Raw genomic sequence first — 23,107 nt, 5'->3', positions numbered from 1 at the left:
GCTTAACAAAAAATGCGTTAAAAGCTGCTGCTGTTGCTGGTGCGTTGAACTTGGCCAACAACAGGGGAGAGGGGAAGAGGGGAAGAGGGCTGTAGGCGTGGCGCCTTTATAAATGCCACTTAAGTGAAATGAATGGCAAGAAAAATTAGCCAACTAACGAATTTTTTTGACAAACAACCTGAGCTGAGCAAAATTAAATATGTACTTGACAAAGCGCAAAACTATTTTTGGCAGTAAAAAAAGGCGTTAATACGCGCAACAAACTATTTCAGCCAGACCTGAACTTAACCTGGTTTATGTACATTCCGGCAAATGTATTTAAAATAACTGTTGCCTGAAATGTTTATATATATAAATACTATATATATACTGATAAGCATATATGTATGTACACTCACGCCAAATTTTTGCACCTTTTTTTCGCTATTTTGCTTTGAGTAATTTATTGAAGTTGTTTTGCGTTTGTCTTGTCTGCACTTTTGTTTTTAAATTTTTCGCTAATTTTTCTGATGGAAAACTACGAGAACGAAACGATCCGCCGACGCGCGTACACTGCGAACTGCTGGATATCCCTGTGCGTACTGCGCGAGATGTGGCCAGATTCAGACTGGGGCCAAAGCACAGGCAACACCCAGCGCTGAGCAACACTCGCCACCAGTTGGAGCTGGAGCTGGAGCACGGGCAACAGCTGATATTAGCAGTAGCCGGTTTTTCTATTTTTCAACTTACAGTCAGCGGCGAATTGGCAACTCGCCCTAACTGCTTCTCTCTGTGAAACTCGTGTGAGTTGTGCACTGAGAAAAATCAGGTAAATTTGTTGCGAAATTTAATTTGAAACGCGCTTAACTTTACTTGAGATAAATATAAGCTTGGATTGATTAAATCATTTATTTATAAAAATAACTAGATTTTTGCTATTCGCTTATCGGTATTATATTGTGATTCTGGCAATGCTGTCAAAAACTCGCTTGCCATTCTCTCTTGCTCTCTTTGGCCCTTTGCATTCGCTCGCGCTCTCCGTGCCTTGCGAATTCGCCGCGACCACTATACCAAGCGAACCGTTACAACAACAAAACGGCTGCAACCCTTAGAATTGGGGCCAGTGGCATTTTGTTTGTACCTGCGCAGTGCGAGCTCCCCCCCTCCCTCCCTCCCTCTCTTTCTCTCTCTCTCTCTCCCACCCACAAATATAAACGATTTACACGCGTTTCGCTTGCAACGGCGACCACAGCACTATGAACGGCTACAAATATGTTTGCGTGGCATGCAACCAATTCTCGAGAAGGGGAGTGGGAGGGGGAAGAGGTTTTACCGCAAACGAGCGGCGCAACAGTAGCCAAAGCCAAAGAGAGCGGCCCACACTTGACCGCACGACTGTAGGCAGCATTTGATACACTCTATGTTGGTATGTGTAACAATGCGTGTGCGTGTATGTGTGTGTGTGTGTGCGTATGAGTAATTTGTGGTGAAAACTAGGCGAAGGCGCATTGTGTCTGCTTTGGCTGTGATAATTATTATCACTGAAAGGATATTTCGACTCGCGCATAATTAGAAGCGAGTTGTGCAACAGCTACAAAACGCCCACTTGGACACGCCCACAATGTATGGCAATAGCTACAAATAAAACTTGGGCGAGGGGCAATTTTAACTAGTTCTCGCGAAAATATGACACTGTTATATACCCTGTAAATAGGTCTAAGATGGTATTGAAAGCTATTTTTGCTCTGACTGGGATAAGATCTTTGACAATTGATATAACTTTTCCACAAAAGTCTTTAATTCGATCAATTGGTAAATAGATAGAAGTTGGCTTCCCATGGTAGCTTACATAATTTGAAGGGAAAACAACTTGGTATTAAAATTATAATACCCTCTGAGCTGAGCTGAAAAGCAGAGCCTGCTTGTCTTTTCCGGTTGTTGTAGGCTGCCAAGGAGCCTTATTTATGACAGCAGGCGAATTGCGGTCGTGTCGAGAGCCCCAGCTGGGCATGCTTAGGGGATGGCATATGGCATATGGCATATCGCATATGGTAGAGGGACTTAAACAAATTAGATTTGTGACATTTTTATTGCTATTTAGTTTTGCCAGCTGGGTTCACGGCAGGTGAATGAACTTTCGTTTGGGTCACAGATTAAAGGCAAAACAAATAGCATGCCTTAAAGTTTCCATTATATTGAGTTAAGAGTGTGTTCCAATTGGATTGGAGCCATAATAACTTGAAGCAGCCCCAAAAATATTGAGAGCACAACTTTTCCACTAAGTGGCTTTCATTAGCTATCGAAATTTGTTGTAGACCAAGAAAAGGTCACAAGGAGCGACCTGCAGTTGAATGTCCTTTTTATGTCAAGTCAACAGACGACAACAACAATTGGGGGTGAGGCGCCCCACAATGTGGCAAGACTTTCGATTTTTGTTGCTTTTGTTGCTGACGACTTTTTTGTGCTCGTTTCTATGGGATTTTCGTCTGGCGTGGGAAATTTGTTTTGTAAACAAGGATTACACATATTGTGAATACACATCCTTATACACATCGTATAAGGATATCCCAACCTTACATTTAATAGTCGTTTGTCCGAATTTTCTAAACTTAATAATTTCAAAATTTCACCCTATAAAATAACGTAAATCATAGTCGTTTGTCCGAATTTCCTAAACTTAATAATTTCAAAATTTCACCCTAGAAAATAACGTAAATCAAAACTAATTTTAAAATAGCTTATAATATAGCTTTGCTTATTTTAATAAATAGCAAACACTATCCAACAAAATATTGGTTAAATTCTATATCAGCTTAGCTGAGTTTCTAACCAATACATATGTAGTAAATTTCCCAACCTATTTAAAAAGCTTTCGAATTCGAGAGCAAACAAAAGTTTCAGTCAAGACGCAAACCCCAAAAGTGAGATTCACATTTTTCTAAATATTTAAAAATTGTATCTGATTAAAAAATATCTGAAAAATTATGAATTTAGATAAACATTTGTTAATTGTATTTACAATAATTAAGTTTTGGCTTTTGGCAGCGGCATTTTAGCAACAAATACGTTAAAGAGACACAAAACTTGTTTACTTTTTTTTATTAGTCAAATAATTTTGGCAATAAGCTGGAAAAAGGAGCGGATTATTATTACAGATCTTTAATTAATGCAGATAAAATTAAATAAAACGCACAACTAAGCAATAAAAATGAAAATAAAAACAAAACAATAAAACAAAACATGGACAATAATTTTTCACGGTTTCCGTTTCGTAAATAACATTTTATTATTAATATTTATGTGTTGGCGTTCGTCCGTTTTTGTTTTTATCAAATTTAACATGTATAGAAAAAATTAAAGCAAAAAAAACTTCTACTTATATAAACGTAAGGAAAATCGTTATTAGCATCATAATTATATGAAAAACTTAGACTATTAAATTTTGAGCTGAAAATATACAAAGAGATTTTGGAAATATTTCATGATTAGTCAATATATGAATATAAAATTTGTTTTTTGTTCGTCGATTTCTTTTTTGATCGTGTGCTTAGAAAATATTTATATATTAATTATAAAATAGAACATAATAAAGCAGACATTTAAAAAATCATTGGCACAAGTTGCAGTCAAATTAACAATTAAAAAAATATGCATTAGGTAAATCGAACGAAAATTAGTTTTTAGTTAGTTTTCGGATGTGGATGAAATGCATTTGCACAGTGGTTCTTAAGCCATAAATATACAACTAAATTATAATATATATAAATAAGAATACTTTTGGGCTATATATAAAAAAATAATCTAACGTTTCGATATACATTAATAAAATGATTCATTTGCCGCGGCAGAAAAAAATGAATAAATAATTTGTGTTTTCTGTTGAACAACAATAACAAGAACAACAAACAACTACAAACACAACAAGTTGTGCAATAACAACTAATGTGTGTGTGTGTGTGTGTGCTCAGGTGAGCGCAATTGCCACAATGATAATCACACCAATTACGATCAGGCACAATGTGAGCAAATCATTGGGCGTAATCAGGCCCACGGTGCAGGCAACAAATACGTGCTCGAGTGTCGTCAAACCGCCTCGCGTCACGCCGCCGAGCCCCGCCCCCGCCCCCGCGCCTGCTGCCGCAGCTGGTCGCACATCGCGGACCTCGCCAAAAACGGAGAGCGCTTTCGAGCTGGTCGTTGGCCGTTCGTCTGTCAACGCCGGAAGTCCTTGGCGACGGCGCGTCTCAATTTCATTGGCTTCGCCGTCGACGTCGCTGTCGCTGCCGCTGCCTCTGCTGCTGCTGTGCCGCTCATTACGTGTTATAGTATCCTTAATTGGCATATCATCGCCCTCTCCCTCTTCCTCTCTCTCTTTCTTGACAACTGTTGTTTCACTCTCCTCTTGCTCTGCTTTGGTATCGTAATTGAGTCTCACCTCGGAAATGCTCAGGTTTATTTGCGGAGTCTCGTAAACGATGCTCTTTTTGCGCTGAACTAGTTCACATTCGGCAAGTTCATTAAATGCTCTCTCGTCAATTTTGATTTCTTCGAGCAAAGCTTCGTCCAGAGCAATTGACACTAAATCATTTTCGTCAAGTTCGTTTTCATCGCAACTACTGTCGTTAACTTCTTTTATAAGAGATTCACTCGTTAGGTCATAAACTGCCTGGCTTAACGCGGGCGTTTCGTCAAGTTTTTGTTCAGCATTAAGTTCACTTGCAATCTTCGATCTATTCTCGGCTTCGTTAAGAGCCGCCTCTTGCAGCTCGTCCAGAGCAATTGACACTAAATCATTTTCATCGAAACTACTGTCGTTAAGTTCTTTTATAAGAGATTCATTCGTTAGGTCATAAACTGCCTGGCTTAACGCGGGCGTTTCGTCAAGTTTTTGCTCAGCATTAAGTTCACTTGCAATCTTCGATCTATTCTCGGTTTCGTTAAGTGCCGCCTCCTCACGCAAGCTCTCGAACTGCTCTTGCAGCTCGTCCAGAGCAATTGACACTAAATCATTTTCATCGCAACTACTGTCGTTAAGTTCTTTTATAAGAGATTCACTCGCTAGGTCATAAACTGCCTTGCTTAACGCGGGCGTTTCGTCAAGTTTTTGCTCAACATTTAGTTCAATTGGAATCTCGGTTTCGTTAAGTGCCGCCTCCTCACGCAAGCTCTCGAGCAGCTCCTCCTCTGTGGGCAAACGTGGAAACTCTTCAGCCTCCTGCTTAGCCCCATCGCACATGGTATCGCTGTCATCGTCTGTACTTATCGAAACCTCGGATACGTAGTGCTCCCTAACCTCAAAGCGACTATTGTAGCTGGTTTGCAGCTCAAGCGAGGCATTCGCATGGGCTGCAAGCGGAAAATCAGCTAGACTGGCGTTACCCGAGTCCGGATTGGACGATGTTTCCTCCAACTCCGAACTTAACGAATCAAACTGGGTGATAGGGGGCGCCACCTCGGGCCTATCCATTACAATGTCTATTTTGCTGGCATAGATCCGATTGAAATTGGGCGAAAGCTTTAGGCACGTCTCTGTTTGTGTCTGCTCGTGCTCCAGCTCCAGTTCCAGTTCCGGAATGGTGGCTAACTTATAACTATGACTACAAGAGTTACTAGCACTGTCATTAGTGGTTATGGATGCGGATGGGCGGCAGGTGGCGCTGCTGTTGGTAGTATTAACATCGAATTGAGGTTCAAGTTTGGGATCAACAACATTCAAAACTGGATTAGTATTGGCGGTAGCTTGGAGGAGCGTAGCGCGAGCAGAGCGGGGATTAGTAGCGGCATCTGAGGAGCTCGTCTCTTCGACTTGTGCTTGGGCGGGGGCAACGCCTTTACCTGTTGGATTAACCGGCGGCGGCTGCTTCGCTGGCTTCTCCTCGATGCCAAAGATGGCGGCCAGCTCCTCGCTCGAATTGTACTGCGAGGGCGACGATTGCACCGGCGTCAATTGCAACGGAGGCGACGAGGCGGCGGATGACGACGACGTGGTTTGATTTTCGCTTGTGTTGTTGTTGGTTGTGCTTGTGGTTGTGGTGCTGATTGTGGTGTTATTGGGCGTCGTTTCCGCATCGTAGGACGTGGTGCTGAATGTCTTGATGGGATCGGTGCTGGGTGCATGATAATCGCTGCTCTGCGACTTGATGTAGTCGCTCGAGGAGTACGGATTAAATGACGTTATGCTCGATGACATCGGCCGGCTGGCGTTCGACGGGCTCCCAGATGACTTGGCCAGGCAATCGCTGCTGGAGCTGAACGAGGATGCGGTGGTGCTTACGTTGGTTGCCTGCTGACTGCCACGCCCACATCCGCTGCCGCTGCTCATGCTGGGCGCCGTGGTGCGCTGATCATCCGTGCCGGATGCAGTTGTTGTTGTTGTTGTTGTTGTCCTGCTGCAGCTACTCCGCGCCTGACGCTCGCACTCCTGCATAATGCGATCGATATCGTCGAGCGTTTGGGACTTGGCCTGCGCCCGTGTCCGGGCCTCTGCAATGGGACAAATGAGAGTGGCATCAGCGTGGACTCCAGTGCCAGCTCCAGCTGTGCTCATATTACACGCGGCCAGATTGTCGTAGTCCGGCGAGAGCTCCAACTCCGGCTTCGGCTCCGGCTCGGGCTCCGGCTCGGCCAGTTCGCTGAGCTGTCGCATGCAGCGCTTGGCAATCGCCTCGATCTTGTCCGACTGTATGGGATCCAGTTTCCGGATGAGATGCGGCATCACCAACTGCTGCTCCTGTTTCACCTGCCGCGCCTCGTGCACAATTACGGGCGGTTCGGTGGTAACAATATCCTTGAGGATCTTCTCGCAAACCGCATTCGCCGCCTCGGACACCTCATCGATGGCGCGTATCAGTTTGCCCTCCTTCTGCAGTTTTCGCTGCTGCGGCTGCTCCGTATCCGGCTGATCGTGGTCGGGCAGCGTATCGAGGAGCAGCTGGCCACAGCGCTTGGCCGCCTCGGAGACGGCCTCGATCTGTTGCAGCTCGTGCTCGAGTTTTTGCTGCTCCGGGTTTAGCTTGGGCAGCCGGGCAGCCGTAATGAGCGCCTCCTTGCGCAGCTCGTCCAGCTCTTGGGTCAGCTTGATGCTGCTCGCCTGCGCATCCTGCGCAATCTTGTTCAGCGCATCCTCCAGCATTGGCTCGGGCGTCAGGCTCTTCCTAGGCGCTGGCACTGGCGGCAACTTGGTCGTCTCCTCCACGTGGCCCAGTCGCTCCGGCAGCTGTGCTATGGCGCCGCCCTGACTCGGATGCCTGAAGGGTATGTGCGGCTTCCTGTTGAGCTCCTCGTCCTGAGCCTTGAGTTTGCGCAGCAGATCCAAGGTGCCCGGTATATCGCTCGTGTCACTCGCCTCCGTCACGCCCAGATTCGACATGGAGCCGGCGCGTTCAATGCTGCGGGACAGTTCGATATAACTGCTCAGATCTCCGCCGGAAGGCTTCGCTGCGGCACGCTGGATCAGATTGTAGATGTTGGCGGATTGGGTTCGCGTCGCCCGCTGTTTTTTCTGCATGGGATACATAAAGCTGGACTTGGGCCCGGGCGGATCTTTGCGCAATGCACGCACCGCCAAATCATCCTTGACAATGTCCGGTGAACCGTTCTGCTGCTGCTGCTTCTTCTTCTGGCTGACCGACTCCACGTGCAGATAGTCGCTCTGCGGCGCCGGCACAATCGGTCCGACGGGTATCCCAAAGGGCGGCTGCCTGTCCGCGGCGCGATACTGCAAATTGGCCAGCTGCAGATTGCGATAGGCGACATCGTCGCGCACCAAATCCGGCTCACCCGTCGGCGAGTCCTCGTCCTCGTAGTCATCGGCATGGGCCAAGGCGAATTTCTCAAAGTCACTCGGCGTGGGCAGACGCGGCTTAGACTCCGACTTGGTCTCCGACTTGGTCTCCGACTTGAGCTCCGACTTGGTCTCCGACTTGGGTTCGGTGAGGCCGAGCGACTTGTAAATGGCCTCCAGCTCGTTGATGGCCTCCTCCAGATTGGCGGGCTTCTTGCGTGGAAAATAGATGGGCGCTATGGCTGGTGCGCTGCCCTTGCGTTCGGCAAAGATGGGCGCCGGCGCCTGCTGATGCTGTTCCCGCTTCTCGGCCACATACTCCTCGTACTTGTTGGGCAAATCCTCGCCGGAACGACGCTGGTAATGATGCGGCATCGAGTTGGTCTTGTGCACATCCCGATGTCGTATCTCCACATAGTTCTGGCTGCCATGCTCGCCGGGCTTGATGTGCAAACTGCCGCAGATGACGTTGTCCGACTCCGGAGCGGGAACGGCAGCGGGAACGGGAGCGGCAGCGGGAGCGGGAGCTGCTCGCTTGGGCTTCTGCACCTCAGAGTACATGGGCATGGGATAGCTGCGCAGCTCGCTGATTCTCGAACTGGAAATAGAGCGCGGCTTAACCAGGGGCTGCCCCTGCTGTTGCTGTGATCTCTGCTGCTCCCAGGCCTCGCTGGAGGTCGGCAGTCCGCTCTTCGAGGTGCGCAAAACGCCGCTGGACGCCGGCAGGCCGGTCTTTGACTCACGCAGTCCGCCGTTCGGGTCCAGCATGTGGATGGGCTTCCTGGAGCGCGGCGTCGCATCGGCCACATAGTGGAAGTCGATGCCATTGGGCAGCGACTTCTTGCCCGGCAGAGCGTTCCGCTCCGAGCGGGTAATAAAGCGACGATGATGCGACGGCTGCTCGGTGACCGGAGCACTGGCTATTGATCCTCCGCCTCCGCCTGGCTGTGAATTGAGCGAGTGCACGGATTGGTAATGCGGTGGCTGCCACATCCGATCGTCGGACACGCAGCGTCCGCCCTGATCGAAGGCATAGGAGACGGGACGCAAATCGCTGGAACTGTAGCCGGCATGGACGCGCCGCAACGGATCTCTCGGCGGCGGCGGCGGCGGCAGCAGCACGGGCTTCGTCTGCATCCGTCCATTAACGTTCTGCAAATGCATTTGGCTATCGTAGCTGATGCTGCGCTTCGCATCGTTCTGCATGGAGTTCTGCAAGGGACGCGCCTGCGGCTGCCATTGCACATAGCCGGAGACATAGCTGGCGGGTGCTGCATCCGGAGCCGCCGGAGCCGCCGCCTGGTAGATGGACAAGGGCAGCGGCTGCGTCTTATAGCGCTGCGTGGGCACCATCACCTGCTGCTGTTGCTGGACAGGCACACCGCCATGGCTCACCTCGCCGTCGCGGGACAATCTTTTGTAGTAGCGTTCGTTGCGGGCGGCGCGACTGCGTCGACTCTGGCCGGATGCGCCGTATCCCTGTATGCTCTCGTCGCTGCGATACTTGGAGAAGGTGGAGGAATTCAGCGATATGATCTCCTCCTCGCTGGAGTGGCCCGGCACCTTGCCGCGTTGACCGGAGCGGGATTTGTGGGGCGGCGCCGGCGGCTGCTGCGACAGATAGAGCCGGCGATCCAGGGAGTTGCTGGAGCGGCTGTAGTAGCCGGGCTGGTTCTGATAGTATGGCTCTGGCGGCACCATCTCCACGGGCAGAAAGAACTCGTTGTCTATGTGCTGCGGCTGCGACTGCGATTGGGCTGCCGGCATCACGATGTGATCGAAGTTGGGCGCCTTGTTGCTCCGTCCGGACTTGGCTGGATGTTTGGCTTTGGGCTTCGTTGAGCTCTGGCGCTGGGCGGGCACAAAGCCCGCCTTGCGGTCCTCCTCGCTGGAACTGGCGCTGGCGCAATCCGCCGCCGCATCCTTCTTTTTGCGAAAGAGTCGTCCAAAGGACCATTTCTGTTTATGCGACAGCTGCTGTGAGGATCCGGATCCGCTCATGCGCAGACGCTCCATCTCCAATTCGTCGTTGTTGTCGGTTGTTGTTGTGTTTATTGTTGTTGTTGTTGTTGCTTGGTTTGTGGCTTTCGTGTCGTCGTCTTTGGGCAGCGGCAACTGGGGACGCCAACTTGTTTGAACAGTCTACAGAGAGAGAGGGGAAGAGAGAGAGAGAGATATAAATTAGTTACAGTCAATAGCCGGCTAAATCAAGATAAGTTTTATTTAAACATTTGTTTTATTTGCACTTAATGGGCCTACAGAGTTGATGTGTTGCCTGTTTAGACAAACGATAAGATTTCATTTAACTTGACTTAACTTAATATTAACTTGGCTCAAAGAGCCGGAGATAAGCAGAGCCCAACCCAGCTAAGCCCCGTCTTGATGTCTTTGCTTGGGTTTTAAATGCCTTAACATATATATTAATGTCATACACTGGCAGAAAAACTGTACAACATTTGTTTTTAAAAGCTGTTCGAGTCTGGGGCATTTAAAAGGGTTGCAAATCTTGACATATTTGTTGTTTTTTAAATATCTTCAAATTATACAAATGCTATGCACTTAGAGAAAACCCTTATTTAATTTAAATGAGTATTTAAACAGAAAGATTTATATGCCTTTTCATCTATATTTGTGTCATACACTGGCAGAAAAACTTCACAGCATTTGCTTTTATTTAAAAGCTTTTCGGGTGTGCGGCGTTTTTAATAGGATTTCTAAAACCCAACCCAGAAATATTATTTATTGTTTTTTAAATAATTTCAAGTAAACAAATGGTATACACTAAAAGAAAAACCTTATTTAATTTACAAGCATATACAAACCGAAAGATTTAAATGCCTGTATATTTAAATTATGTCATACACTGGCAGAAAAACTATACAGCATTTGCTTTTATTTAAAAGCTTTTCGACTCTCTGTCTATCTTGAAATATTTGTTTATTTCTAAATACCTTTTAATATAAATATGCTATGCACTCAGAGAAAATATGTGTTAATTAAATTTACAAGCGTATTCAAACAGAAAGATTTGCTGTTTCTTGTTTTATTTTTAATGGACGTGAGTTGACATGACAACAATACAGATTACTTTTTCCGAGCTGAGACTGAGATTTGCCGTGCACTTGGCGCACTTTTTCTTGCAACTTTTTCTTTATCGATCTAGAAGAAAATTAGCATACAGCTCCCACGCCAGAAGAGAAGTCTTCGAAAGAAGAAGAAGAAGAAAAGTCTGTGTCGAGCGGAAGTAGCTAATTATCATACAATTCAGATACTTAGCATAATACTAATTGCTTTAGCAGAACCTAAAAGCGAAGCGTTGTAAAGATAGCAAAATGTTTTATCAATCAAGATAAGGAAAATTGTTGTATAACAAGTTCTTAAAACATTAAACAATGAGAGCTGCTGAACTTGATAGGCATAAATTCAATCTAATCTCAAGTTGAGAAGAAAAAAAAACTACTCAGTCTCAATTATTCTTTCATATGATTCTCATATGCGAATCATATACAAAAATAAACGAAATTGCGTGTGAAATTCAATTTCTTTTTGGTGTTGTGTTAATTATTTGTTTAATTTGGGATTTTTGTTTATAGTAGAAAAAAGCTCTAAAATTGGGCGTGGGATTCATATGTATATATGAGACATCATTTCCGCTGCTGACGATCTTTAAACATATATATAAAGCAGACGATGCAAAAGGGGCAACAGTTGTCTTATTCATAAGACACATCGTCGAAGGGCTCATTAAAAGCAAATAAACAAGTGCCAAATGTAAACATGATGTGGAATAAGGGTGGAATACGATACAATTTCGATAAAGTAAAAGGCTTTAGGCTGAAATTAAAGTCCTCATTGAGATGCACTGAGCGAAATCCAGAATGTTTGACAATTTTATGATCCACTTTAAGTGGGATCTGCGGAAAAGTCGCGTTAAACCATAAACTATTTCAACACGTGTTGTTTTGGTTACATTCGAAATGATTTATGGACGAAACTTGATTCTAAAAACCACATAAAAGTCGTAACAACTACGTGACTCAGTTGAAAGACAAATATTATATTTTTTGTATATTTATGTAAAATGTAGTAGAAGAGAAAAATTGAAAAATTTATGGCGTCGCAAAGCAGCTGCGTAATGTCGGGCAGATTGCCAAGGCACAAATCACTCATACGCACTGTGTGCAACGCGTGTCTATGGCGCAAGCTAAGCAAACACACAATAGAAACACGCACACACCACACACACAACACACACTACACACACCATTCACACACATCGAGTGTGAGTAGGGTAACTAAAAATAAGCACGCAAAACTTAAGCCGCAAAATTGTACAATTTCTTTTGTACAATTTTTGCTTCAGCCCGAAAAAAAGCGAATTAGATTCCCAATCGAAATGCCAAATCTGAATTGAAGCTCAACACACAACACAACAAAAACGGCAACATTTGCGCAAAATGTATAAATAAATATATGTTTCAAGTGGCAAGCAGCAAAATTTACGCGCGATTCTAAATTATATTGGAAATGGAATCCGAAAGCGTTCTGGGCCGAACACACGCGTCCACTCGACTGATAGGACAGGAAAAACTGTTCACAAATGCGGCCGAAAGCTTTCCGACTGAAGCTCTTCCCAACTGCAAAGAGAGCAGAGAGTGTGTGTTGGTTAAGAGAGCGCGAGAGAGTTGCGTGAGATCAGAAAATTTACGCGCGATTCTAAACTATATAGAAATGGAATCCATAAGCGTTCTGGGCCGAACAAACGCGTCCAACTCGACTGATAGGACAGGAAAAACTGTTCACAATCTCGACGATCAGAAAGCTTTCCGACTGAAGCTCTTCCCAACTACAAAGAGAGCAGAGTGTGTGAGAGCGCGAGAGAGTTACGAGAGAGATCTCCGGGGAGCAGCATCATTTCAATTAAGTAAATAGTAACTAAATCTTAATGATTTTCGATTTCGTTTTAAGATCAATTTGGGCAAGTCAACGAACTGCTCCGAAAGTGTTACGTGGCCCCAGAGGCTTTTTAATTAACGCACAAATTGAGAGCACAAAATGTTCGTGTGGAAAAGTTCTCTGCCCACCAAACCACCCACCCACCACCCACTCATATATATGGGAAAGTCAATGTAGATCGGAAAATGTGTGTCACCTGAAATTAAGGAAAATCATTAATGCCAAGAATTTTACATGCCATGCCATGTGAAATCAAATGAAAATGTGGCCCAAAGTTATGACTATGGAAGTGTGTCTGTTTAAATAGATTGGATAAGGTGGAAAACTTGAAATCTTTCGAAGCTTGTTCCAATTTCGTCGAGAGTTGTTTTTTTTTTTAAATAAATGATTCACGTTAGACATTTTGTAAGTTTTCGCTGTCAACGAAGTACAAATATTTGTACAGACTTTGAAAAATGGAACGAATGCGGAAGATATTTGCGCTGTCGAAAAGTGAGAGCAAATTACGGCCCGATCTAAATATAAAAACTTACCTTCTATATATAGATCCGTTCGTAAGTTAGTAAAGCTAAGTAAAGCTAGAATATGGGTCAGTGGGCATTTTTGGCCAAGTTGCTGCGATCCCCAAATTAAGATTTCCAATTTAATTGCTTGAAAACTGAGTCATTTTTTTGTTCAATAAATAAATATAAATGCGAATCTTAATTAAAATGGCAAACGATTTGCAGCTGTTCGAATAGAAAGTTAATGAACTGCATCTGAATAATAATTTCAAATAAAAAGTTTAATGACTTTTGCCTTATTTCGCATAATCGAGAATTTGTGTAAGATTTCAATTTGGTTTATGCTTGCTGATAAATTTGTGTGCGACAGCGCACAAATGTCAGCTAAACTGGAATTTGGTTGTCGCTGTGATCAGGAATATATATCTATAATGTATATAACTTGACAGTTGTTTAAACTAAATATAATATAGCCCGGCATTGCCCGTGGCACGTATGATATAAAATCAATGGTTTCAAAAAGGTTTGCAAATGATTTTGAAACTGATCGGGCGGGAATCATCAAACTTTTATGCAAATCGGACAAAACTTAAAATTAAAAAAATAAAATTTGAAATGCATTTTCCACCGAAGAAGTTTAGATTTTGCAAAAAATGTGAAACACGTCTCAAATAATTTTTCTTATAGATCTTTGCAAAAAAAATTTGGGCACAAAACGTCATCCACCAAATCTTTGACCTCCATTTCCACCAAGGAGGAATGGATTTTCCTAAAAGTGTGAAACACCCCTCAAATGAATTTGAACAAAGATCTTTGAAAATAAGTTTGAGGCTGATCGGATGGTAAACAAAAAAGTTACATACAAACGTTTTTCGCGATTTTTCCATACTTGCGGGTGGAATTTCCCGAAACGCCGTCTTACCGTGCACCTACATCACATAAGGTAACTACTGTGAAAATTTCAGCTTCCTAGCTCTTACGGTTTGGACTGTGCATTGATCACCAATCAGTCAGTCAGTCAATCAATCAATAAGTCTTTCAGTCAGTCAGTCAGTCAGTCAGTCAGGCAGTCAGGACAAACAGTTTTATATATAGAGATTATAATAAACCTAACGAAACAAGTGGCATCGTCTCAAAAATGTTTCCACTTGTTGTTGGAGAAGGCGTCGAGCTCGTCACGCCAACTGCTTATAACGAATTAGGGATGCTTCAAGTTGCATTGTGGCAACAACAACAACAACAACACACAGTTCCCCTTCATGCATAATCCATACTAATTTCCCCTAGACCTCAGCCGTTGTAGGGTCAATGACAGGCTCTAAACGGCGGGGGGCAGTTCAGAAAGTTGGTCAACTGGAAAAAAGGAGTCAAAATGGGAAAAGCTGGAAAACTGAAAATATTTTATTTATGCACAGCACGTGTTGCATTTTGTGCTGGGGCAAGCAAGAATAGACCAAAATGCAACTTGTGGCAACATATTTGTTTATCCAGCGAAGCTAATGATCAGTGCGTGATATTGTTGTTGTTGTTGTTGCGCTGCGGGACCGGGCAACGACGGGTGTTTTAACGGCACCAGGAAGTCGTATAGTAAACGCTTTTGTAATTCTAACATATTTTACATATGCAATTTTCTGCTGCATAATATTATGAAAGGCAGCGAGGAAAAGCGTGAAAACTGTAGACTAATCAACTTTTTTGGGCGTATTTATTTTGTGCTCGTTTCTATATAATCTTATTTTTCTGGTTTCGTAAAGTCTTTATTTATTTTCGATATTTTGTTCATATTTATCAATTCTGCCCGAGCAAACTAAACTAATTTGCATATTTGTATAATGGCACACAAAACAATTAAATTTGAAATCAGAAACGCGTCGCTTTCATTTTCAAATGCTCGGGGTCAATGAACTTCAAAAAGTGTCCGAAAAAAGGCAACCAAACATGTTTAATAAAACAATATTTGACACGCATCTAAAGAGGAGTCCGCAGAGATGTGGCAGGGCCAGAGTTGGCCTATTGCTTTATTATATTTATATTATATTGTGCGAACTATTCAACTTTCACTGGACGTCATTAATTTTCACCCGTTTCGGGCGCTAGAGGGAAATAATCAACATGCTCGTAATACTACACACACACACGCACACACACACGCAGATCTCGACATGTAAATCGATTTTTAATTGCCCCCCCAAAATGTGTCTTGGTTTTGTTGTTGCCCCTTTAAAGTCGTACAGTCGCTTTATTTAAATATGATACACAAATTGAATGAAGGGCCCGACTAATTTGTAGCATTTATTTATATGAAAAATAACTAAAATTTGCATAATAACGCAAATGTGTTGAAGACTTTTGGGAACAAAAAAAAAGCTTATGATATGTGATATGCGACTGTCTACAAATGTGGGAACATTTCCCAATTAAACGGAGCGACAGGCGGAGCACCAAGTTGATATGATAAATGAGCACCGTGTGACTTTATTTAAGGTATAATTAACACCCTAACACGTTGTGCTATAAATAAAAATGGCACTCCACGCATACACTAAATGTATTCACACTCTTCTTTTGGTTTATTTTGCAATTAAGTTAAAAATTTCTAGATTTTTACGAAGCTACATACATACATACGCACATACAAACATACAAAAAAAAAACAAACATAAAAAGCACTACACTTCTAGCTAAGCATGAAAAAGTGCAAAGCCTACTTGAATGCTTGAGAATCGAGGAGGAGAGCACTTGGCAGAAATTTGTTGGTACCCTCAAATATCCTATCATCCACTTTTCATGATATTTGGCTTTTTGTGCATAGTTTTACCTCCAAATTAATCTGGCGTTCAAATCTGAATACCTAACTTTTAGTCGAAATTCATGTCAAAATCTTACCCCTAAGATTTGTATAGAGAAATTGTTCGAAATATCCCATCCCCAAAACTCGGTCAAAACTCAACCGATTTTCATGAGGTTTGGCTTTTTGTTCATAGTTTTCCGTCTAGATTAATCTGGCATTCAAATCTGAATACCAAAATTTTAGTCGAAATTCATGTCAAAATCTTACCCCTAAGATTCGTATATAGACATAGGTCGATATTTCCCATCCCCATAACTCGGTCAAAACTCAACCGATTTTCATGAGGTTTGGCTTTTTCTTCATAGTTTTCCCTCTAGATTAATCTGGCATTCAAATCTGAATACCAAAATTTTAGTCGCAATTCATGTCCAAATCTTACCCCTAAGATTCGTATATAGACATAGGTCGATATTTCCCATCCCCATAACTCGGTCAAAACTCAACCGATTTTCATGAGGTTTGGCTTTTTCTTCATAGTTTTCCTTCTAGATTAATCTGGCATTCAAATCTGAATACCAAAATTTTAGTCGCAATTCATGTCCAAATCTTACCCCTAAGATTCGTATATAGACATAGGTCGATATTTCCCATCCCCATAACTCGGTCAAAACTCAACCGATTTTCATGAGGTTTGGCTTTTTCTTCATAGTTTTCCTTCTAGATTAATCTGGTATTCAAATCAGAATACCAAAATTTTAGTCGAAATTCATGTCAAAATCTAACCACTAAGATTCGATATGGACATAGGTCGATATTTCCCATCCCCATAACTCGGTCAAAACTCAACCGATTTTCATGAGGTTTGGCTTTTTCTTCATAGTTTTCCCGCTTGATTAATCTGGCATTCAAATCTGAATACCCAAATGTTAGTCGAAATTCATGTCAAAATCTAACCACTAAGATTCGATATAGACATAGGTCGATATTTCCCATCCCCATAACTCGGTCAAAACTCAACCGATTTTCATGAGGTTTGGCTTTTTGTGCATAGTTTTCGCTCTAGATTAATCTGACATTCAAATCTGAATACCAAAATTTTAGTCGAAATTCATGTCCAAATCTTACCCCAAGATTCGTATATAGACATAGGTCGATATTTCCCATCCCCATAACTCGGTCAAAACTCAACCGATTTTCATGAGGTTTGGCTTTTTCTTCATAGTTTTCCCTCTAGATTAATCTGGCATTCAAATCTGAATACCAAAATTGTAGTCGAAATTCATGTCCAAATCTTACCCCTAGATTCGTATATAGACATAGGTCGATATTTCCCATCCCTATAACTCGGTCAAAACTCAACCGATTTTCATGAGGTTTGGCTTTTTCTTCATAGTTTTCCTTCTAGATTAATATGGTATTCAAATCTGAATACCAAAATTTTAGTGGAAATTCATGTCAAAATCGAACCACTAAGATTCGATATAGACATAGGTCGATATTTCCCATCCCCATAACTCGGTCAAAACTTAACCGATTTTCATGAGGTTTGGCTTTTTCTTCATAGTTTTCCCTCTAGATTAATCTGGCATTCAAATCTGAATACCAAAATTTTAGTCGAAATTCATGTCCAAATCTTACCCCAAGATTCGTATATAGACATAGGTCGATATTTCCCATCCCTATAACTCGGTCAAAACTCAACCGATTTTCATGAGGTTTGGCTTTTTCTTCATAGTTTTCCCTCTAGATTAATCTGGCATTCAAATCTGAATACCAAAATTTTAGTTGAAATTCATGTCCAAATCTTACCCCAAGATTCGTATATAGACATAGGTCGATATTTCCCATCCCCATAACTCGGTCAAAACTCAACCGATTTTCATGAGGTTTGGCTTTTTCTTCATAGTTTTCCCTCTAGATTAATCTGGCATTCAAATCTGAATACCAAAATTTTATTCGAAATTCATGTCCAAATCTTCCCCTTAGATTCGTATATAGACATACGTTGAAATTTTCCAGCCTCATAACTCGGTCAAAACTCAACCGAATTTCATGAGGTTTGGCTTTTTCTTCATAGTTTTCCCTCTAGATTAATCTGGCATTCAAATCTGAATACCAAAATTTTAGTCGAAATTCATGTCAAAATCTTACCCCTAAGATTCGTATATAGACATAGGTCGATATTTCCCATCCCCATAACTCGGTCAAAACTCAACCGATTTTCATGAGGTTTGGCTTTTTCTTCATAGTTTTCCTTCTAGATTAATATGGTATTCAAATCTGAATACCAAAATTTTAGTCGAAATTCATGTCAAAATCGAACTACTAAGATTCGATATAGACATAGGTCGATATTTCCCATCCCCATAACTCGGTCAAAACTCAACCGATTTTCATGAGGTTTGGCTTTTTCTTCATAGTTTTCCCTCTAGATTAATCTGGCATTCAAATCTGAATACCAAAATTTTAGTCGAAATTCATGTCCAAATCTTACCCCAAGATTCGTATATAGACATAGGTCGATATTTCCCATCCCCATAACTCGGTCAAAACTCAACCGATTTTCATGAGGTTTGGCTTTTTCTTCATAGTTTTCCCTCTAGATTAATCTGGCATTCAAATCTGAATACCAAAATTTTTGTCGAAATTCATGTCCAAATCTTACCCTAAGATTCGATATAGACATAGGTCGAAATTTCCCAGCCTCATAACTCGGTCAAAACTCAACCGGTTTTCATGAGGTTTGGCTTTTTCTTCATAGTTTTCCCTCTAGATTAATCTGACATTCAAATCTGAATACCAAAATTTTAGTCGAAATTCATGTCCAAATCTTACCCTTAGATTCGTATATAGACATACGTTGAAATTTCCCAGCCTCGTAACTCGGTCAAAACTCAACCGAATTTCATGAGGTTTGGCTTTTTCTTCATAGTTTTCCCTCTAGATTAATCTGGCATTCAAATCTGAATACCAAAATTTTAGTCGAAATTCATGTCCAAATCTTACCCCCAGATTCGTATATAGACATAGGTCAATATTTCCCATCCCCATAACTCGGTCAAAACTCAACCGATTTTCATGAGGTTTGGCTTTTTCTTCATAGTTTTCCTTCTAGATTAATCTGGTATTCAAATCAGAATACCAAAATTTTAGTCGAAATTCATGTCAAAATCTAACCACTAAGATTCGATATAGACATAGGTCGATATTTCCCATCCCCATTACTCGGTCAAAACTCCACCGATTTTCATGAGGTTTGGCTTTTTCTTCATAGTTTTCCCTCTTGATAAATCTGGCATTCAAATCTGAATACCCAAGTTTTAGTCGAAATTCATGTCAAAATCTTACCCCTAAGATTCGTATATAGACATAGGTCGAAATTTCCAACCCAATTTTACAAATTTTCGATTGGTTCAGGGTATAAAAAATGGCACTCTACGCATATAGTATTTACACTCTTTTTGGATCATTTTCCATTAAGGTAAATCATTTCCAAAGAACCAAATCATATTACCACCAAGACTTATGCGAACATATAAGCAAATCCTCTATAGTTTCTATATATGTATATACATACCTCCTTTTGAGGCAATTGCAATGTTTTCTGCGTCTCAGATTTACCAATCAAGACTCTGACTCTGATTGGCAAAGACCTTGACCCAGCTCTACTAATAAATGCCCATTTACCGGAATTACTTAGTTGTGTACTATGTTTATAAAATTGCTTAAAAACATTGTACACAAACAAAGATTAAGCCAGAGCCAAAAAATACTCACGCAAATTGTGCAAAATTGTGAGAAACGTGCGTCGTCGTTTAGAGTCTCGCAATTTCCGTACTTTTATAGCATTTGCCATGGCCCCGAAAAATTCACATGCACTTGTTTATTTAACACAAAATAAAAAATCCCAGCCATACTACGTAAGTTCAATATAGCATGTACTATATATTATTCTTTGAGATGTGCGCCAGAGATGATTAAATAAATAATTTCAGCCCTAGGAATGAGATTTGCTTTAATTTAAATTTTATATAAGGTTCGGTATTAAAACATAGTTTAAGTAATACTTGTTCTTAATTTTAAACCGTGTACTAAAGTTTTAGGGTAAAGTAGAAAAGCCGAAGAATGTCAATCATTGTTTAAATCCTAGTATTTTTCTATGCTGTCAAAGGCGTGTGTTTAGTTGAACTCGATATTTTTCTTTTATTTTCACTAATTTGCTTTTTGCTAAATATTTTTTCTTGCATTTGACATTCGTTTGCTTTTGATTTTGAATATGCTTCACTCACCGAAAACGTTCCGCAAATGTCTTGGCAGACGGGCAGAACTTAAGATGAGCAAATTTTCAATAATGTGCGCAAAAATTGTGTATAGTATATAAAAGATATGTATGTGTATATACTGCAGTTAAAATCGGTACACTTGAATACACATCAGTTTTAGTATATACCTGGCGATCAAATGTTTATCGAATGATTCATAAAATCATTCACACAATCATGTGAATAGATAAATTACATAATTTACTATACGATATACAAGAGAGCCACAAAATAGGCTAAAACTGCACTAAACCATTAAATTAATGCAATGTCTGAGCATTGGGAGATGGGCCGACATCCTTTGGGGCTAATCATGGTTGCCGGATGCAAACGCTTTGCATTTCCGGCATTTGCAGGCCCCGGTTATAATTACGCCGCATAATTGAATAGCCACAGAGCATATATTGTCTGTAAAATTGCTGAACGATGTATGGAAATGCCGGTGGAAATTATATAGATGGTCAAAGCGAACTTTCAATCTTTACAGTTCGCTAGGCTGATGGCTAACAAACTGTGAACATAAATTGAACACGTGCCCATTTCCCCATTTCCCCGCGGAGCACAGTTTAATGTGCGCCATGTCTGACAGGTGTTCTACATTTTTCGACTGTGCTTTTAGAACTGTAAATTGTGTGTGTGATGCGGCTGCTTTTGTGATTTTGTGGCCCAAGGTTCGACCCTCGCGCCGCATTAGTTGCAATTATTGTGGCCTCTTGACATTCTTCTTTATAGTATATATTTCAGCACTCACGCATTATCGATCCCCGCAATAAGCCTACTAAACCACTTGACTTGGGGCTGGGCTGAAACTTAAATTGTCATCGATTTTGTTTCGATAAAAACAGAAACGGGAATTAAATTTAGCTGACGAACTTGCCCTTAAGAGGCTTCAATGTAAGCGCGATTAGCTGAAAGCTTAACTAATTAAAAACCTAGCAAATTCTCCTCGATGCCATCAGTTTCTCGCTCTAATTGGATTAAAAATTACATTTACGCACTTTGAAGAAGAAAAAATGCAATTTCAAATCAAATTCAGATATTATTTGCTTTATGCAATTGCGTGTCGGTTGCATCTGACTCTGACTCTGTCTTTGGCCCTGGCATATCAACAATTTCTTTTCTATAGAAATCGTAATTTTATTTGCCATTTTATAGTTTACCAGCGCAGTGTGTGGCGTGGAAAATGCAGAAAAACAACAACAACATACGTGGAAACACAATGGATGGAAAAAAATCGGAATTAAAAACGCGCTGTACAAACAATTCATCGTACACGCAGACCACAACAGTGAACACTGGCTATGAAGACCACAAATCAGGGCAGACAATAAGCAGGTAAAATTAGAGAAATAAATAAACGTTAATAAATACATAAATGGAGCATTAAAAAACACAAGCCCCAGCTTAAGATTTAAGCCCGAGTCCATGCCAAGACCTGATTTTGGTTTCTTATAGTGTTTTTTCACTGTTTTGCTGAAGCCACACAGACACAGAAATTCCCCGAGAAATATTTGATTTTCTCATTATGTACATTACTTGTTTTCCTTTTGCTTTTTATGAGACTTTTGCTTGAGTTGTGCGCCAGCATCACGTAATAAATTTCATTATGAACAAAAAAATTTGGTTCGCGCTTACGTGCAGATGTTATAGAGTCTTACAAAACTGCAAAAAACCTCTGCTTACTGTGTTTAACAAGCTTTGATTTGGCCAAGTTTTACTTTTAAATAAAATAAAATAAAATAGGCAAGTATGTGGTATTCGACTAAAGAGATGTTGGAGCTGTATTCACGCCCTAAAAGCAACAATTACACAATACTTTATACCTTGTCTCAAAACAAAAAACATTTGTTTCTTGTATGCCAATAAAAAGCCCATTTCATCAATGTCATGTCATGTTGCACACTTTGTACATGGAGAACCCACATCAGATAGTTGGCGGAACACGTGCGGCAATTATGTATGTTGGGGCCCAATAATAATTTTGCTTAATAATGCAGCAATCGAAAAGAAATACAAATGATTGAAAGAGCTGGATGGACATGTTAGGTTCAGCCGAAACGATTATGGTCGATTAGGTAAGTGAATAAAAATGAATGAAAAACTAGAGGCAAGCACCAAATTAACGAATATTAAATACCCTATGCCCAGTTAATCATCCAAGTAAAAGCTTTTTATATATTTAATCCCTTAACCCTTACCCTTTACCAAGTAACAGCTTTTTACATATTTAATCTGAGATTTACCAAATCATCAAATTTGCTGCAAATAATCTCATAAAATTGAAAAGTAAATTTTAACTATTGACAGTTTCAATTAGTTGCATAAATATATGGACTTGCAATAACATCAGGCCTTGCCTTGCCTTGCCTTGTTTTGCCTGATTTCATGTCTAAGTCTGTCGGGCCGAGACCTCAGCCTGGCCTTAGTCAGCCAAGTTGATCAAGAAACAAGTTTCCGATTGTTTGTTGTTATCGAATTACATTCGCTACGTGTGTTTTATTGAGAGTTCCGCTAACGAAACGCTTTTAAATGTACTCTCCACAGAGAACTATGGTAAATTAAATTAATGAATGCGGCATTTGACTATATTTAAATTTGATTGTCGAAGTCGGAAAGCACAGGCGCAGATTAAGGTGAAAAACTGTTGGACACGCCCCAACGACAATGAACTTGAATCCCCAAAAATATATTCAAATCACAGCGGACTCGGACTCGGTCTCAACATTATTGATAATGCATGAAATGTGACTGTCACAGATAAATCATATAAGGT

General features: G+C 41.4%; 2 protein-coding genes across 7 annotated transcripts in view; both read right to left on the bottom strand.

Annotated features, from left to right (window-relative positions):
- Positions 1-23,107, bottom strand: part of LOC135429145 (supervillin-like) — a 111,940-nt gene that overhangs the window by 81,990 nt on the left and 6,843 nt on the right. For 5 of the 6 annotated variants that reach the window (XM_064683365.1, XM_064683367.1, XM_064683361.1 and 2 more), the window contains exon 2: positions 5,815-9,904. In XM_064683365.1, the coding sequence (XP_064539435.1) occupies positions 5,815-9,904 (4,090 nt within the window). Of the gene's footprint in view, positions 1-5,814; positions 9,905-23,107 lie in introns of those variants that run through there. The other variant, XM_064683364.1, reaches the window with a different exon arrangement.
- On the bottom strand, positions 3,480-5,763 carry LOC135429144 (uncharacterized). The gene is made up of 3 exons (XM_064683360.1): positions 5,699-5,763; positions 5,132-5,639; positions 3,480-4,927 (listed from the first exon to the last, which is right to left on the bottom strand). Exons 1-3 carry the CDS (start codon positions 5,761-5,763, stop codon positions 3,944-3,946), a joined length of 1,557 nt encoding a protein of 518 aa, XP_064539430.1. The 3' UTR covers positions 3,480-3,943.

This window comes from Drosophila montana, unplaced genomic scaffold (assembly GCF_035044405.1).
Source record: "Drosophila montana isolate Dmon_TW-CO22-7 unplaced genomic scaffold, ASM3504440v1 contig_2592_1, whole genome shotgun sequence".
NCBI classification, from domain to species: Eukaryota; Metazoa; Arthropoda; class Insecta; order Diptera; family Drosophilidae; genus Drosophila; species Drosophila montana.
The sequence above is the reverse complement of the archived record's forward strand: the minus strand, read 5'-3'. Positions and strand labels throughout refer to the sequence as shown.

Bases quoted from the DNA above. Each gene is read 5' to 3' on its own strand.
- LOC135429144 (XM_064683360.1), bottom strand. From the start codon at position 5,763: ATGCCGCTACTAATCCCCGCTCTGCTCGCGCTACGCTCCTCCAAGCTA. The intron at 5,640-5,698 runs GTTTTGAATGTT...TACTACCAACAG, and splicing joins CTACCGCCAATACTAATCCA to CAGCGCCACCTGCCGCCCAT. The intron at 4,928-5,131 runs GCGGCACTTAAC...TTGCGTGAGGAG, and splicing joins TCGAGAGCTTGCGTGAGGAG to GCGGCACTTAACGAAACCGA.